This window comes from Artemia franciscana, chromosome 14 (assembly GCF_032884065.1).
Source record: "Artemia franciscana chromosome 14, ASM3288406v1, whole genome shotgun sequence".
Lineage (NCBI taxonomy): Eukaryota > Metazoa > Arthropoda > Branchiopoda > Anostraca > Artemiidae > Artemia > Artemia franciscana.
In genome coordinates, this window is record NC_088876.1 from 9,597,864 (window position 1) to 9,617,199 (window position 19,336).

The 19,336-nt window shown below is 33.4% G+C and overlaps 1 protein-coding gene across 3 annotated transcripts in view; it reads left to right on the top strand.

Annotated features, from left to right (window-relative positions):
* The window catches only part of LOC136035286 (mediator of RNA polymerase II transcription subunit 16-like), a 105,386-nt gene that overhangs the window by 44,683 nt on the left and 41,367 nt on the right, over nt 1-19,336 (top strand). For all 3 annotated transcript variants that reach the window (XM_065716970.1, XM_065716969.1, XM_065716971.1), the window contains 4 exons: nt 3,501-3,705; nt 8,824-8,963; nt 12,381-12,574; nt 16,113-16,305. In XM_065716970.1, coding sequence (XP_065573042.1) covers nt 3,501-3,705; nt 8,824-8,963; nt 12,381-12,574; nt 16,113-16,305 — 732 coding nt within the window. The remainder of the gene's footprint in view (nt 1-3,500; nt 3,706-8,823; nt 8,964-12,380; nt 12,575-16,112; nt 16,306-19,336) is intronic.

Below are 19,336 nucleotides of genomic sequence, written 5' to 3' on the forward strand. Positions count from 1 at the left end.
ATATTATATTATATCTATATTGTCTTTATATATTATATTATCTTTATTGTTTGTATTATATTGTCTTATATTATGCATGGTCCTCCATTTCTAGTAAATATAAATACAAATGATCGATCAAAAGATCTATAAGGTATAAGGGAAACAAATTTTATGGTTACTGATAGGGGTTTGCCTGGGATTTTCTTCCAAAAGGGGGTAAAAATTGCACCCCTTAAAATATTTCTCAAGGGTGGGTGTATTTGAAACATAGTGAAGAATGCTACAGTGTGAAGCCTGGGCGCTTGGGAAGGTTGAGGAAGATATGTTAGATTTACATATCCTTGTATATGTATTGTATATATGTGATGGTATATATGTTTGTATATATGTATATACATATTTGTATATATTCTATTTATAGTAGTAAAAACAGAGGCGCCATTTGGGCTAAATCTTGGGGTGGGCATGGGGAATTTGACAGAACTTGAGACTTTTATTATGAATCTAACCTACTTTCAAAGTTTACAATGATTAATAGCAAATAGCGTAATTACCCAAAGGGTCGTCAGGTAATTACGCTCCTTGGCTAATAGGCGTGCAGTTAGTTCAAATCATTTGAAAAGAATGGATTATGTTGGACATAATGGATAATTATAGCCGGAAAAGGGCCCTTTGTGGTGGAAGCTTGGGCTCCCTGGAAAATCTGGGGTGGGCATTTGCCCACCCCGCAAATGTCGCCTCTGAGTAAAAATGGTGGTAAAAAGTGGTTTCCAGGGGAATTGTTAACAAATCGTTTTAGCTAATCGTTGGCTGACCAAATTGCCTATTAACCTTGCAGTAAATTGTGGTTCTATCTAGGTCTTTAACGGAAGAAAGATTAGAATAGAATCTGTAATTTTTTTGCGGATGGAGGACTATACATTACCAAAGAATGTACTTTGTGGGTATCCATGGAGTCAAACGAAGTGCAGGTTGTCCTTGAATGGGCTTGGAAGGTGTCATGAAAATGATTTCAGAAATGGGAGCTTCACTGAAAGGGTTAAAGGGTAAACATTTGAACTAATTAGAAGGAGGAGCAGTATTTCGTTTCCAGTGAAGAATGGAACTTCTCTTTAAAGGTTAAAGAAAAACAGTAGGAACTTCACTACAAAGAGCAGCATATGCACCATCTTATGTCAATATGCATTGAAATAAGATGGCTGGGTGCTTCAATGAGCTCTTTGTATCAGTAGTGATAGTAGTGTGCACGGAGAGTTGTTTGAACGAATCCTTTATTTTTAGATGGAGTTTCTGATGATTTTTTTTTATCTTTATGTATTGAAATGTTTGAACCTGCTGTATTAAAAAATATGCATTTCTTTGGAATGATGCGTCGTGTCTAAAAGGGAAGGTGTTATCTCGAACTCGAACGATTTTGTTATCAAATGCCTTGCGCGGTTATGCCGATCAGTGGTAGCTCTTGTCATAATAAAAGATAAGGCAATGAAAATATAATAATCACAGCCATAGTCATCGTCAGACAAATTTATATGCATTTGAACAAAAAAAAAGTAAATAATGAATTAAAATAACATAGATGGAGTCAAACTGAAACCTAAAATATTTGAATTTCTAACTTTCTAAATTAAAAAAGAAAAAAAACGCAACTGAATAAACAATATTAAGTAAATAATGAGGCTCGAAATAACACAAACAAATCCAAACCAAAGCCTAAAACATTTAAATATTCAACTTTGTGAAAACAAAAATTCAAATTCAGATTTAAGAAACTTCAAAATCAACAAGGAATAAAACGAATAATGAACTAAAACAAATAGATATGTACGATTATTGATGAGTCAGTGTAGCAATAGAAACCTTGACGAACTTGAGAACAAAACTAGTCGCGTAATGCTTAAGTTGCGCTGTTATCCGCAGAATTTTAGATATCAGTTCAACTACTTGTCGCGGAAACCGTTGGTCCCAATTCATCATGGCTTGCCGAAAGAGTTGGAAGGAAATCTATTGCTGCTTCAATATTTCTACCATCAGTAATTTCATAGGAGGGTCAAAGAATGAGGATCTGGATAAAGTGAGCTTAAGTAAGAGTATGCGTGCTTCATTGCAAGTATAACGCGTAGTGCAAAAACGAGCTGCTATCAGTAATAGTGGTATCATTTTGCAACTACAATTAAAGTTGTAAATTGATTATATTTTTTATTTATCAAGAATGTTGTTTCATATATTAAATAAAATAAGGGAACTCGAGGATCAAATTTTCAAAAATCCCCTGAAATGCTAAATCTTGGAAATTTTTGAAAGTTTCACTGATCTACCTCAACTACTTGTCTCTAAAATATTAAAAGAAGTTTGCTCGGAAAGGTAACTCTGATGAGTTAACTTTGTCTATTTTCTCTCTCTTTTATCTTTTTCTATATTTCATCTGATTTCCCGCTTATGGTACAATAACTATTAACTCCATGGTTCTGTGTACAAAATGATGGATTAAAGTTTTTCAGTTGCAAATCTGAGGAATTGCCTTTGTCTTTTCTTCTCTATCCCTTTCTCAGTACTACGTCTGGTGTCCTGTTAATGGTGCAAGTGACTATTAACCCTGCGGCGCTGTACGCACAATGATAAATTAAAGCTTTGAAATATTAAACTATGTCTTTTCTTCGGCAAGATCTACGGCGGAGACAGGCTTTTCAGCTGACTGCCTTTTTTTAATGCAGCTTAAATTCTTTATGGTAAAGGGACTATCAATCCATAAGGTTGTATCTCACAGTTCTATGAGGGATCCAGAACTTTTGAGAGATGTTTGTTTGTCGTGCAATTAATTTGACTACATTTTAAATATTACAGAAATAAAAATGCAAATTCTAGTACTTTTTATTATATAGTTTCAATAATCTTGAATCATATAGAAATTTAGTAGTGTGTGTAGTGTGAAGTGTACTTGAAAGTAGTAGTTTGTCGTTTCTGTTTTGAGCATGTTCTTCATAAAAAAAATTTTCAAATGATTTTTTGCTTCATATTCTTTTTCGTATTGATCTATTGAACCTTAATGGCACCAAGACATAGTATATTTTTAATTATTTGATTACCTTTATTTTTAAGCAGTGATGATCTTAGACAGAAATTGACTTTGCATTGCTATAAAAAAAAGTATACTATTTGTATAAGTAGTGTTTGTCCTAACTGCCAGTAGGGGGAATGATACTACAAGTTTTTTTTATTGAATCTGGTATATTGCTGAGCATGACTAGCAGCAAGATGTGTTTTTTATGTAAAAAGTAATAGTTCCTAATTATAAAATAAAAACTGTAGATTTTCCAAAATGATATATTTTTATTCTAAGTGAGGTAGAGGCTTTCAAACTGCTAATTTCTTTTTTTTTATTATCTTTTTCCTTTTTTTAATCTAAAATGTATCTGATAAGTAGCCACTTGTGATGTAAATGGCTACTAATCCCGCAGTGCTGTGAATTATTTTCTTATAGTGTTGTAAATTATATATTTCTTAATTAATTGTATTTTCAGCTCTTCCAAGCATCCAAAACGCAGTATTGATGCTAGAATATTGTTTAGTTAGTGGAATTAATTCCTGGGATATTCTACCTGGCTTGAAGGCAGGAATTGTTGATGCTGTCTGTGAAAAGCTTTGGGAGAACTACAGTCTACAACCTCAGCACGTTCAACAGTTTCACTATTCCAGACTATTAACATTAACACTTTGTTTGTATAGGTAAGCTTTTCTTTGGGTACTTTAACATTTAAGTACTTCTAAACCGAAGGTACCGTACATAAATGCCGTAGTAAATCGATGTATCGTATCTGAATCCCTTAGCTATTAGCTTCAAAACTCAAAATTTGGTTCAGTTGCCCTTCTTTGGAAATAGTATTATTCACTCGTTATACTTCTTTCATTCATTACGTTTCATTTCATTTCATTTCGTTATACTCCTTTCACTCGTTATATTTCTTTGAATGCTTCTTACGAAAAATGTCGTTTTAATGTTTGTTCAAACACTATCTCGTCATATACCCTCGTGTTTGAAACATAAGATATATCCATTTCTTAGGAATATAGAAGAGAGTAAAAATGAAGTTTCTGTGTGTAAGTACATCAATTTCCTTTAAAATGAGCCATTAAACAGCTTTCTGTGATGTTCCAGTACCTTGCTAGCTGCACAGAAAAAAAGAAAAAAAACATACTGCTCATGCAGAATGTCGTAGTTAAAGCCACTTATCTTGTTTTTCAAGCCAACGGATTTTCCTCGTTAATCAAGCCAATAAGCTATAATTTTCCTACATAGGAGTTTCGAACAAGGCGATTCTAAGAGTATACTTTGTGTTTCAATCTGACTTCTTTTTTTTTAGGAGTTAAAGGCTATTGTATTTTTATTAGTACAGGACGTGATGGTCTCTTATTCATCAAGCCTGTGCATGTATATGCAGTTTCTTGTAAAATATTTTAGTTGAAATATATTTTTTATTACAAAAGGCAGTAGATATGAGAATTACCTTTCAAATGAGCCATTAAACAGCTCTCTATGATGCTGCAGTGCTCCGCTGGTGCCGTTGATGCAGAACATCGTGGTTCAAGCCACTTATTTTGTTTTTCAAGCCAATGGATTTTACTCGTTATTCAAGCCAAGGATCTTCAAGTTTCCTGCATAGGGGTCTAGGACAAGGCGATTCTAATAGTATATTTCGTGTGATTAACATCCTCTACATACAAATAATGAACTATATCGATCCTTTATGTGAGAATTCATCAAGCTTGTGCATGAATATGCAGTTTTTTTGTAGAAATATTTTAAAAAAACTCTCTGATGTTCCAGTGCCCCGCTAGCTGCGGAATAAAGGAAAAAATAGATGTCGTCGATACAGAATATCGCAGTTTAATCCACCTATCTTGTTCTTCAAGCTAATGGATTTTCCTTGTTATTCAAGCCAAAGATCAATAACTTTCCTACATAGGGGTCTTGGAGAACGCAATTCTAATACTATACTTTGTGTTTCGATCTGACTATATTTTTAGGAGTATTTCTTAGTACTGGACGTGATCGTTTGCAACCTATAATAATTAACTCTTATTTGTAATTACTATATATATATATATATATATATATATATATATATATATATATATATATATATATATATATATATATATATATATATATATATATATATATATATATATATATATATATATATATATATATATATATATATATATATATATATAATGTATGAGCAAAGTGCTCTTCTTTTGGGGTATTTAAGTGTAATCTGAATCTTAAGGACTTGGGAACAAGATTTTCAATTTTGCTTACTCTTAAATTCCGATTACACTTAAATATCCGGAAAGAAGAGCCATTTGCTCACACATTACAATTAAAAACATTAATATATATTATTGAACATGAAAAACAAAAAAGATACACTTTCTTCTGAAAGAAAATCTTTAGAAAAATTCTTATTTGAAAATCTGTCCTCTGTTGGTTTTAGCCATGTTGCTAGATTAGAAAGACATTTGTTTAGTCATGATTTTCGCTTATCAAGGGAACCACTTAATATAAATCGGAAAAACTACGATATGAATCTTCGATGAATAACCCTGTTTCTACTCCAAGATTCACTCCTGGACCAGATGTTGTTAATCTGTCCTCTAGAACGACTGAGCCAAAGGAAATTCAAATTCTCGAAAAAAGGTCCAAAATCCTCTTATTTTTTATAACAAGTTTCTGTGTCAGATTTAATTTCTTCTCTAAAGTCCTCTTTGCACAAATTTTATGCATCTATTACTAACCCAGACGAAGTTAGGGCTAGTTTTATTGATACCCTTTACAACAACAAAAAAGGTTAATTATATTACCAATAAAAAACCAGGTAATTTATATGACCTAAAAATTCTATCTAATCTACAGTTCGTGGTAACGAGCAGCAAGTAAGGAGAGACCCGGCTCAATTTTAACCTAATCACTAAAAAACGGAATTTTGATACCAAAAAGTACATCAGAAGAATCGGCTTTTTATGCCGATTTTAAATATACAAGTTTCAGCAAGTTTAGTCTTGCCGCCCATCAAAAGTTACGAGCCTGGGAAAATTTGCCTTATTATCGAAAAAAGGGGGAAACGCCATAAAATTCACAAAATCTTAATGAAAATCACACCATCAGATTCAGTGTATCAGAGAACCCTGCCTCAGAGTTTCAAGCTTCTATCTGCAAAATAGTGGAATTCTGTATTTTGTGCCAGAAGGAGATCATGGATACGTGTTCATTTTTTTTTCAGAGATAATAGTATTGACCCAGTGTTCCTAGAATGTCGTGAGAAGGCTCATTAGAACAGAAATTAAAGGTTCTAGTGACCTTTTTAAGTGACCAAAAAACTGGAGGGTGACTAGGCCCCCTCCAACGCTCGTTTTTCCCACAGGCACAGGATCAAAATTCTGAGATAACCATTTTGTTCAGTATAGTCGAAAAATCTAATAACTATGTCTCTGAGGAGGACTTAATCCCCAAAAGTCCCCGAGGGAAGACGTTTATAGACATTTTCAGGGAGTATTTTTTCTGGTGGGGGTCAGGGAGTTCAAGAAGGGGGTTACGTTGGAGGATCTTTCCGTGGAAGAAGAGAGTTTTCCATGTAGGGCGCGACGATTTTCCCAGCATTATTTTAAAAAACGATCAGAAATTAAATAAAAAAGCAAGTTTTTCAACTGAAAGTAAGGAGCAACATTAAAACTTAAAAGGAACATAAATTGTGACGTAAATGATGGGGTTTGCCCATATACAACTATAACCCAGGATCATACTGATCAGTTTGCCAAAAAAATTATAAATGTATTAAAAAATCTAAAACAAAATGGTAAAATTTCCCCACAATTATATGATAAATTTTTTCCCCGTGTTAGCTATTGTCCAAAATTTAATGGTTTACCAAAATTACATAAGCAATGCATTCATTTAAGCTCCATCGTAGCTTGTACGAAAGCCCTCGCCTCCAATATTTTAAAATGGCTATGTACAGCCTTCAAACCTTTGCTTTATTCTCAAAAATCACACATATGTAATTCGGTATATTGAGTCGAAAAAGTCAAAATCATAAGTATTTCAGAAAATACGATTATAAGCAGTTTGACATTGTTTCTATTTATGCAAATATTGATGTATCAGTATCTGAGCAATTATTAGAAAGTAAAATAAATGAAAGTATCATATAATAGAAGTTTCAACAACAGGAATAGATTGTGAGGTCTTAATTAGACTTTACTTAGACTTAGACTTGACTTTACTAAACAAGAAACGATATACATAAATCTTATACAATGACCTTAATCTTATATTAACGACCTTGGTTAAACTCTGTAACAAGTATTCAATGCATTTTCAGTTCAGTAATTCTTTTTACCAGCAAGAAAAGGGCTTGCCGATGAGACCACCCCTCTCTGGGTTACTGGCTAATAATTATGTACATCATTCATAAATTTTGGAGACGTTACATTGATGACGTAATTTTGCTTTGGAATTTTGGGTAAAATAAACTTAGGGTTGTTTTAGATCATCTTGATACATATGACAGAAATTTACAGTTTACTTTAGAAATTGAAATTGCAAAGAAAATCTCATTCATAGATTTGTTAATTATTTGTAGCATGGAAACACTCAATTTTACTATTTACAAAAAACCTGCACAAAATATTAGATGTTTGCATAAACCAAACCCCCTCCGACAAGTTAAAAAAAGCTGTCGTAAACCCTCTCGTCGATCGTGCCCTAAACATTGATTCTGATTCCCACATTATAGCAGAACTAAACTTTATCAGGGACATACTCTATGGAAATGGGTATCCTATCTTGTTTAATAATAATGCAATTAACCGTAGGCTGAAAAGACACTCCCCTATAATCAATGGTAGTTTACCCTGCGAGTATCCCGATAAGCCCTCAAACATAATTTACCTCCCTTACATTCCAAAATCACTATTAATCTTAAAAAAGTTTGTACACAAACTATTGCACACAGATACATGTGTTTGCACACATGTATGTAGTATTTACCAATAATTTTGAAGTCATAAATTTCCTAAATTCTGGTTAAGATAAAACCCTAGTTACCCGTCAAAAAGGGGGTCTATCAAATACCATGCGACCGCGGCAAACACTCCTTGGTAGACCAGAATTTAGAGAAACGCCTATAACAGCATAAAGATGATATCATCACAGCTCTAAATTCTAACATAGCTAATGTTTCTTTTGACTCTGCTTTAAGCAGTCATGTTATTGAAAATTCTAGCCACAAAATACTTAAAGAGTTTTTTTTCTCAAGAAAAAGGATTTCTTCCGTTACAAAACGGATTGGGCTTTGGGCAACTTGATCTTTTTAGTCCATTTTAAAAACGAGTTTTTTTAAGGAAAAAATTATTTTATTTATTACTGTTTATTATTTATTAATTATTTAATAAATTTATTAATTATTTATTATTTATTTTATTATTTTATTTATTACTATTTATTATTACTGTCAAGAGACACAGACGATACTTTCATTTTACTGACAAGGCTCTCGTTGATTAAACTAGGCATGAACTTAAGAGCATTATATGTGAAATAGCTCGCTTATTACGATGAAAATCTTTTTTTGGTAGTTTTATGTATATTTTTATCCATGTATAAATTTTTATCTATATTTCAGATTTATCCTTCTTGGTTTTATCTGTATGTGGATTTGGCTCTTACGGACTTTATTCAATATATAGAACGCCTTTATTGCAATTATGCTTATTGTCAGTGATCCTTAAAGATATGGATAGGCTTGTCTAGGAAACAGAAATAATAAATTTCTCTATTGCTAGGCTAGTTCCTGCTCTTTCACACAAAGCTGCCTACTACTCTGTTCTGCAGACTCTTTATTATGTTTATTCAGCTTTGAAGTCGTTCTTAAGGCCCATTGATTTAACTAATCAAGAGCGCGGACCTGCAGAAAATTTAACAGGTACGATTTTTAAGATTTTAATAACTTAATTTATTGTGTCTCAGAAAAAAAAAAATCAGTGGTGAAAATTAAAATGTAAAAAAAGTTGGAAAATATTGCTGTGATAACATTAAAGATTAATTTTAAAGGATTATTTTGAACCTCTAAAATTCTAAACGAGTCAATCTGGCTGTATTTAGCATATAATGACTAGAAGAAAATAAACCTGAAGTAGGGAGACTGCTTGCAATAAAACTGGGACAAACCCTCAGAGAAGGCAATGCTAAAAACAATCTTGAATTATGAGAACGACATGGACTTGTAAACTTTGGTAATTACCTTAAAGAGATATGAAGAATTTTGTAAGTCCAGTCCAACTTTTGTACTTCCTCCTCTCCCCATCCCCCAAAATGAAATAATGTTTATTGTTTGTCACAATATACAACTATTGTCTAAAGTTCGTATTCTAAACGGGTCAATCTAGCTGTATAAGAACAAGAAGATAAAAGAAGTAGGAAGACTACTTGCGATTAAACTCGAACAAACCCACTAGATAAGATAATGCTCAAAACGATCTTAAAATTAAGAAAAAGATTGAGAGATTTTCATCCTACCAAACGATATGGGGCATCTCATAATTTCCGAAATTAACTTATAAACTGAGAAATGTTTACCCAGCAGGGGAAGTTAATTTGGGGGCTTTAAAAATTACTCAGAATTCCTGCCAACAAGATAATAGCAGCTGTTTTCTGGAATTGTGATAATGTTGTAACATAAGACTTTTTTTTCAAAAGTTCAAAACTGTCACAGAAGACTATTATATAGAATTTTGAGGAAACTAAGAACAGGAAAACTGTCTGGAAAACTCCACCAGGGATCCATCTTGACATGAAGACATTGACGGAGGTTATGTTGAAAAATTTTCATAGGAAAAATAAAGTGTAATTTTTTAACTCCTCTTGTATTCCGGTTTCACTTGCCCAAAGATGAATTTATCTAATCAAATTCTGTCATTTTAATGTTTAATAGTGAGGAAGTTGGTGAATTTGTTTTTCGTTTTCTCGTTTTGTGCATCCGAGTTATTTAATGTTAAGAAAATTGATGAGAATTTTTTTTGTTTAGCACTCATTTCTCAAGTTCAATTCTCTGCTTTTAAGATCTTGTATCATTCCCTCGTTAAATCTCTTCTCAAATATTTTTTGACGTCTTCGTCAAAAATTCGTGCTCTCCTATGGCTAGATTTGAAATTTTAGTTGTTTTGACATATTCGTTTTTAGGGCAATTGAAGGGGGGACAGGTCACTATACTTTTTTAAAGGGTTAGATCAACTCCAGAATATTGCCTTTCATTCATTTTTTTCGCGTTAATTGCCTTAAATTTAAGTCCATTTCTTAGTCCTTTAGCTGTGATGGAGTTTGAAAGCAAAGCTATGTTCTAAAATGAAGTATTGTGGATAAGTAGAAGAAGAAAATTCCATCCATTCTTTTTTATAGTAAGAGTACATATCATCCTTCTCATAATATTGTTTTTGACGATTTAGCTTCTAAGAGGCTCGAGGTGGCAATAGTCTCCTGTGTTTTTGAAATAGCGAAAAATTATCCCCCGGAGATTATCTGTCATTTCTTTTTCTCAAGTTAATTATCTTAAATATAAGTCTGCTTTTTAGTCCCTCTTCAGTGGCAAATAGTTTAAAAGCGTTGCTCTGTTATAAAATGAGACACTCTAGAGAAGAAGAATAATAAAAACGCAGTCATATTATATTATAGTAAAAAAATATAGCATCTTTTCGGTGACACCGTTTTCGACACCTTTGCTTTTGGGTGGATTTGAGGAGTAATAGCCAATTCTATTTGATAGTTATTTCTGTTCCTTTTAAGTTTGACTTGATTATTTTAGTTTTTTCAGTATTGGTTTTCTTTTACTAGTCACAGTAATTAGTGTTCCCTTTAGGTTTCATTTACTCTTTTACATAAATTTCTGGTTATTCTTTTAAGGTTTTAATATTACTCTTTACTTTTTAAAGGCTTTTCCAGAAAAATTTATTTTTGTTCGTATTTAGTTTGCATAGTTATTCTGTGTGTTGAAGGAATGCTATAATTTGTATTTAGCTTTTGTGCTTAAAAACAAAAGTATTGGACTGTAACTTAAATTTTTGGCATTTTGAAATATTCAGTCAAAAATTTTTCAGTCACTCGTTTGAAATAATTTTAGTAATCTGTCTCCAAAAATTGTCGGGGTGGGAAGTTTTTTTTTTATCACACGGGGTGGAAACCTGTTTATGATTCTTGGTCTTGTTAAGGTCAGAGTCTTCGCCTCCCCCAATCCTGTGGACACCCCTGACCATCAGCCTATCTCGTTCCGTCTTTGTAATATAAGATTCTTCTCTTATTTTTTTACTGTTTATAAATGCAGGATATATAGGTCATTTCTTGGAGGATTTATGTATTGTTCTCTTACAAATTTACGTTTATAATTATTTTAATAATTTTTGTGCTTTTTTAAGGGTGCAAATTATTCTGCGAAAAGTATCTCATTAGTATGCTAGTAAAAAAAATGTATTATCTGAGTGCATAGTATTTTAGTGTATGAATAAAGTATCTTAGAAAACACTCTTTAAAATATCTTATTATTGTTACTGGGATTGACGAAATGTTGAGGTTCAATCAACAAAATCCCATTGCCTCCACAGCGAACAAAAAAGGTCTTTATCAACTGATCTATGAGTACTTTTCTTAGAATAAAATCTTTGAGGTATCTTATTTTTATTACTACTGGTCGGCTCGCTCAATTGAGTCGGGCCTCAGGTCACATAAACAAAGATCGGTTGCCCCCCCCCCCCCAAAAAAAAAATGATGTTATTGAAGATTTCTTAGCATGAAATCTTTAACAAAATAATCTTTCCCTAAGAAAGGATGTATAATTATTTAACTATAAGAAAAGAATCAAATTCTTGCCCATGTCCAATAAAACCAAATTTTTGTTTTAAGATTTTGAGCAACTTCATTGGTAACTTGCTAGGAAAGTAAACGAAAAATATGCTTAAATTTGCTCGAAATTTCTAGGCAGGCAAAATGTCCAAGTCATCTGTTGGAAATGCTTTCTGAATTTTCAGTATTTTCTTCTGCTTTTGGGTTGTTCTGGATTGTGCTCAAGTACAGTTTAAAGTGGATTTGATCAAGTTTAAGCTGTTAAGGATGGACTCGATGCCAAAAATATTTTTTGGTTTTTACATGTTTTCTGTGAAAAACCATCTATAATTCATGTTGGCACACGGATACAGACATCAGCTCATAGGGACCAAAAACTGAAGGTTTGAATTCAGGGAGATGGGGTAGGAGTGTGTGCATCTGTATCGGACTTTGGTGGCTTAGTGTTATGATGACTATTAATCATAGTTCTAGCTCTTGTCCTATGTGTATATTTTTTATTTTTTTTTAGCTATCCTTCAGACGAAAGTTAACGAATATGGTAATGATATAGACAAAGTCCTTCCGATAGATCAAACTCGATCATTTACAATAGATCCAAATACTCTTTCTACACTTCAGCCTATCATTCAGTGGGTTGGCAATACTGTCTTAAGAATACTGGCAAGTGTGCCGGAAGGAAAACAAAGAGGAAAAGGTTTACTGGTTAGTTTATTCTTTCTTAAGTAGTAGGGTAATTGATGTAATCAAGCTAAGTGCCGGTGCCATAGGAGGGGTACGGAGGGGTACTCTTATGAACTCTTCTTTTATTAGTTCTCGCTGTAATCAGTGGTTTTTACAATTTGTTTCGTTAATTTTGGGTATCCAAGGCATTTTTTACGTTTAAACGTCAAAATCGATATTTTTTTTAGAAAAATAATCTGTCATATTTAGCCATTTACTCTAAGGTGCAAGATATTATTCTTAATACTTTGCAGTTGTTGATAATGGTGATGAAGCTGGGACATATTTCAATAAGTGGCGGGGATCTCATCTAGATTCATTTTACAATACTCGAATGGAACTATCTTACCTCTGAAAAGGCCCTGATTTAATCTGTTTTATGTTTAAGAATTGGCGAAAGTACGTACGTCTCATGGGAATTTTATACTGAAACCGCTTTTGCATCTAGATCCTGCAGCATTTTGACCCTAAAAGACACCAAAATATTAGCTTACCTATTTTATCCTACGTCGCACATTGAGTTTTCGAAACGTAAGTATTGCGTTCCATGAAAAGTGTTGGCTTAGGACCTAAGACAGTTAAAATCATAGTATATCTGAAGGTATGATTGTTACATCCCAATGGAGTACTGAAGCGTATTGAAAAAGCAGCTTTTTAAATAATTGCTCATTTAATTAGTAGACTAAACAGGTATGTTGTTCATAATGTACAAGCGATAATGTGGCTATTGGTTGTTTGAAAGTGATATATACAGTCTCGGTATCCAGTTTGAAAAGTAAGTTTTTGTCAGCACGTGCTTGTTAATAGGATTTCAGACAAGATTTAAGTTTCCGTCCTAAAGGATTAACCAAATTGTAAAATGCAAATAGTAAAATTATTTAAAAAATGCGTGTATTAGCCATAAATTAAAACTATAATTAAAGCATGGGCTAATACTGGGTGAAGAAACCGAGCCCTTCAATGTATGGATAGCGGTGTAAAACAAAGATGCATGTTGTCCCCGTCTTGTTTAACTACTGTATAGATTGGGCTCTAGAAAGAGCACTCTCGAGTTTTGATGGTGTCATTATGGGATTGGGCATTAACGTGTTTGACCTGGACTACGCGGATCATATCGTTGCTCTTACTGCTGATCCAGTAACTGCCCAAGAAATGCTAATTGAAATAACATATTTCTCTCAGCTATTGGGTATGAAGATCAATACGGTCAAAACCAAAGTTATGGACCTAAATATACAGTCGGATTATCAGCTTTTGCTTTACGGACAGGAATTGGAAAAATTTGGTAGCTTCACTTATCTTGGCTCGCTAATAGACTCTTACGGAGGCTCTGACCTTGACGTACAGGACAGAATCAGCAAAGCCCAAGCAATATTCTCACAATTTCACCGCCATTTGTGGAGCTGACGGGAGATCAGTTTGGAGGCAAAAATTTGTGTCTATACAGTGGTTATTAGATATTTTCTTTTCTATGCAGTTGAGACTTGGCCACTGAAGGCGTTTCATCTCCATGATCTGGAAGTCTTTTACCACCGCGGTTTACGACAAATTCTGAGGAGTCAACGCTTTGACACACTCTCAAATGCTGATGTGCGTCACCGCTGCTGTAACATCCAGCCCACAGCCACGATTGTCAAACAGAGAAGACTACGTTGGGTTGGTCATGTCCTGAGACCCAATGACCGCGTCATCAAGCAAGTGCTTCTAGCTAATCCTTTGTAGATTTGCAAAGACGTCCGGAAGGTCAATTAAAAAATTGTGGGTAACTGTCAAACACGAATTTGATACTAGTGGTGGATTTGGGAAGTTTGGCAGAAAGTATGCGAGCTGCTGGCTCCGGTTCGCTGTTGAGCTGACACAAGATAAAAAAAAATATGATTCAACTATACGGAGTGTTCTAGATGCTGGGTGAGGCATTCATGTCTGGTCCCGAGGCAAGTAAAAGTAAGTAAGTATAGTAGTTTTCCTACCCAGAAAAACAGAAAAGTTGCTAACCAGAAGAATTGAAACTTTTGAGACTAAAAACGAAGCACGAGGCACTCATGTCATATTTAATAAATATTCAAGGATGACTTTCTATCGAAGACGTCACGACTGCCATATGCTTTCATTTTCAGCCGGATAGTAGAAGAAAGAACTGCTTGTACTTTTGTGAGATTGGAGACAAAAGCTTTTTCTTAATTTTTCTTCTTTAATGTTCTTATTTTTTATTTTATTTTTTTTTTGTTAAGCTGCCTTTTAAACATCTCGTGTGACGGCCTTAAATCTTCGACTAGTATTATTAGATGTGTGAAGTTCAATACCTTATGTTCATTCACTGGCTAGTGTCATCCCAGCGATAGTACACTCTATAGCGTAGTTTTTGACAGTTAGAATATGTTTGACAGTTAGACTATAGCATTGACTATGGATAGTTTTATCGTAGTTTATGCTATAGCGTAGACCTATTAAAGAGCGATATGTTTCCCATATTTTATTTTTTTTTTTTTTCTGTCTCACCAAATAGAACAAATACTCGCCGAAAGTTGAAAGATAGCTTATTCAATCGTAAATGCTGACATCTATGCCTTTAATAATGATTAGACGGATGAGAGGGTGTAACCCCTTTCTTTTTGTGACTCTCGTGCCCTAGACATACCTTTCAATATAGAATGGCCTTGCATGCGTATCTGTTGCACAAGATGATTTGCACTATTAACTCGTAGAACTGTGTTGAACACCTTTACATTCTAGGTGCAGTTAGTCCAACTAGTGGAGCTCTAGTTTGATCGTAGGCTGCCCTGGTATTGCCCGGATTTATTATTTTCTACGAAATAATCATTAATTTTTTAGATCCATGTTTTACCATTCATTGATATACAATACTTATTAGAATTTCAAATTACTCTTTATATAAAATTTTTGATAACTATTTAAATCCTTTTTATCTTATCTAAAAGTTTTAGACTTAATTAGAATTAATTCCTTTTTGAGACAGTTTTTGGCGAAAAATAATGTAGATGTTCGATCCAATTAGTGGAGCTGTAGTTATATTTTAGGCTGCCCTGGTGTTGCCTGTCTTTATTATTTTCCACGGAATAATCATAAATTTTTTAGATCAATGTTTTACGGTTCATTGATATAAAATAATTATTAGTGTTTCATATTATTCTTTTATATAAAATATTTGATAACTATTTTAATTCTTTCTATCCTATCTAAAAGTTTTATACTTTATTAGAATTAAATCCCTTTTGAGACAGTTTTTGGCGAGAAATCGTATAGGTTTTTAGCTCTTAGGTAATGCTAAATTCTAATTGGAATAGGGTCAACTGGTCTCTATAAATTAATTACTAGGTAATGGCAATAACGTATAGCCTCGTTTTAAGGGAATGTCTATTCGCACTTCCAAAGTTTAGAACCAATCTTGTACTGTGACCCTAAAATCTCCTAAGTGAAATATAATCCACTTTACTTCAGAACAGGACATTCGCACTTAGGACTTAGAGACTATTGTTAATTGCAGTTTATTTATTTTCAGACTGAAGTTTGGAAAGATTTGAAAATTTTGAATATGTTTCGAGAACTGTTAGTACTAATTCGTACATGGGGGGTATTTCGACCAATGTGCCTCCCTGTATTCTGTAGAAACGAGTCTCAAGACATAGTTGCCAAATTGTTCCAGCTCCTTACTCGACTTGTTGTTAACCCTGAAATTGATGAGGCGTTTATAGGTAAGGCTCAATGTTTTAAAGGAATGTGGTCTTTGTGTGCATATTTTAGATCTTCAGTATTCTTTTTTTCAAGGTCTCCGCTTCAAACCCCTTAATTCATGTTTTAATGCTTTCTCTACTTCTCAGTTATGAATGTAAGAAAGAATATTTGGAAACCATAATGTTCTTCTCTTGAAATTTTGTCTACTGCTTCACTGTTGAAATTGTGAAACTGATGAGGCGTCTATAGATAAGGCTCGATGTTTCAGAGCAATGTAGTCTTTGTGTAGCTCGTGGTCTTCGTGTACTATTTACTGAGATTAGTGAATATCCCTTGTTGGGGCGGGGACAAAATGGGAAAAACTTTGATATGTGCTGTCTGAGAATAAAATTTAACGCTAAATCTTCTTCTAAAACATGCTTAATAAGAAAAAATACTGAATATATCAAGTTAACCTCCGGAAGTGTTTATCAAAGGAAAAAAAAAATCCGTAATGCCAATTTTAGCGAAACGTGTAGAAGTTCTCCGAAGGGAGTTTTGAGAAAACGTTAGGCCTCATGTTCAATGTTTCTATTGGTTTTATCGAGAACTAAAAGTATGAGGACATTTCTTGGTACTAATAATAGACATGTGTATATATCTGAAAACAAAGAACTCGCACGTGTGTAACATTGGGGGAATTTGTAAGATGACGCTCCCTGTAGTTCTTTTGTAAACAAGAGCTGGCAGTCTTTGGAAGGGGTTTTGTGAATAGAACTGAGGTCGTAAGAAACAGTCGATAGTCTGTCACTTATCCCTTAGATACAGCAGCTTAGTCTCTCTTAGGGATTATTAAATATATAAGAAAAATAATGTTGCAAGGCGCCTGCTATGTCCCTATTAGATGTTGTCAGGTACCCACAAGCACATCCGAAAAAAAAAACTTGGAAATTAATATATTCACCAAGTAGTAGGGAAAACCTGAAAATGCCATATATGTCCCCTGGGAAATGCCGTATAGGTACATCATGTAGGGCTAGTGATAAATCCCTTCTGAAAAGCAAGCTGGGATACTCCCCCTTTCCCCTACTGCTTGTGTCCTTTGTGTCCCCAGGACCCTCCATGGTATCAGACCAAAATTTCAATATGGCTATTTTGATTACTATGACTGAAAAACTTCTGAACTAATCATGGAGGTTGTATTTAACATAATTGTCGAGAAGATCGACGTGTTGAGGAGTTGCTATAGTACATTTGGCGGGAAAAATGGTGGTCATTCTTTGAGTAGGAATTTTATAGTGACATTGTTAGAGGTGATAGTGGAATTCATGAACCTGAAGATGGGAGGGATGGGCGATGAGACTGATATAGCTGAAGGATTTGGCCGCAATAAAGTTGACAATATATTTGCTGATAGTGTTTCCACTACCACCATTAATATTGCCAATGTTAATACTTAGTAAAACGATGTCATTTGACAAACGAACAAACACTAAATGAATAAAAATCGATTTATTTTTAAAATTTCAACGACTGGAAATTAGCTCATGCAAGAACATAAACTTCAGACGACTGTGATTGAAAAAAAAAATCAAACTAAACATAATTACCAATTGCAATGAATAATCAATTCAATGTTAACTGAACATAAATCACGGCTAATAGGAAACTAAAAGTAAAAAGAAAATATGAACTACCTAACTTAAAGTTTAGACTGTCGTGCCCCTAACCCCTCCCTTAAGTTAGAATATATGTGACACTTAACAGAAAAGTGTATAGATTACTTGAAATATGCATATTCAGTGTTTCTATAATTTTTATTGAGCAATAGATTGTCTGTTCATTTCAATGGAATGGTTTTAAGTGGAAGGAAAACTGGGGAAAATGCCGAATTTTTTTTAATTAGGGAAATTAGATTGATTGTTGTAGATGCACTTAAATTGAGTAATTTTTATTGAAGATTTTGCCTTTTTGAGGCACTAGTCATCTCCCTCCCTTTAGACTTGTGTATTACCTGAATTTTCTTTGAAAGATTTGAAAAAAAAACCTTTTCAGGACATATTTCCTTTTCAGTGAAGTGAAAATGACACTCAAGGTTTTAGGGGGCTTAGGTACTATATTTTTTCAAAACTATTATCTCACACAGTCTTAAATAGACAAATTTGTATTTTAGAGTAAAAAAAAGAGAAAGTAAAAAACAGGCAATAAATTAAGAAGAAGGAAAAACAATTTGACATAAAAAACGTAACAGGGTTTTTAAAAATCCATATAAAATTGGCTGAAGAGTATATTTAAGCATAACAACAAAGAAAAACAACTATCGGTAAAAATGCCTTTTGATAAGATTTTTCAAGAAAAAAAAATTAACACACAAGTTATAACACACACAAAAAAAACTAAAACTAAATCAAGGACTCTTGTTTGGATGTATTCAAACTTGATCCTTACCAAGAACGTAAAGGTACCAAACTGGACGGGCATAATCCAGTAGAGGACGAACAAAGGGGATATAAATCGTTAAAGAGTGATTAGGGGAACCAAAATTCTTTTAAGGAGCTTAAGGGAAGACATAGAGGGAATTTTTTGCGGATTTTGTTTATAACAGGGATATCTCACTTTGGAATAGAAGAAATTGCGATGCCAAGTAACAGGGACACTCATTTGTGGTGTTTTCCAATCGGCTTAAGATTGACTTCTTCTGTAAGTTGTTTCCTGTTCTTTTAAATAATGCTGTTTACTATTCGTTCAAGATTTCTTTTTCTGAATATCACTGAAAAACTCCGGTCAATTAACAACTGAATATTATATTTAGGGCTATATTTTGTCTCTCATGTTGGTCGCGATCTTTTATTTTCTCCATTGTTTTTCTTGTTTTCGCTCGATAATGAAAACATAGCATTACTAGGAAAATTATTTCAAATTAATTCTTAGCTCGTAATGCTTTACCTGTCTTTGCCAAATAATTTTCAAGGCTGTAATTAAATATGAATTCGCGTGCCGAGATTAAGTATCTAAAAAAATATTGTCGTCAAGTTTGTTTTTCAACTATGTTCCTCGTTTTCAATATTAGTG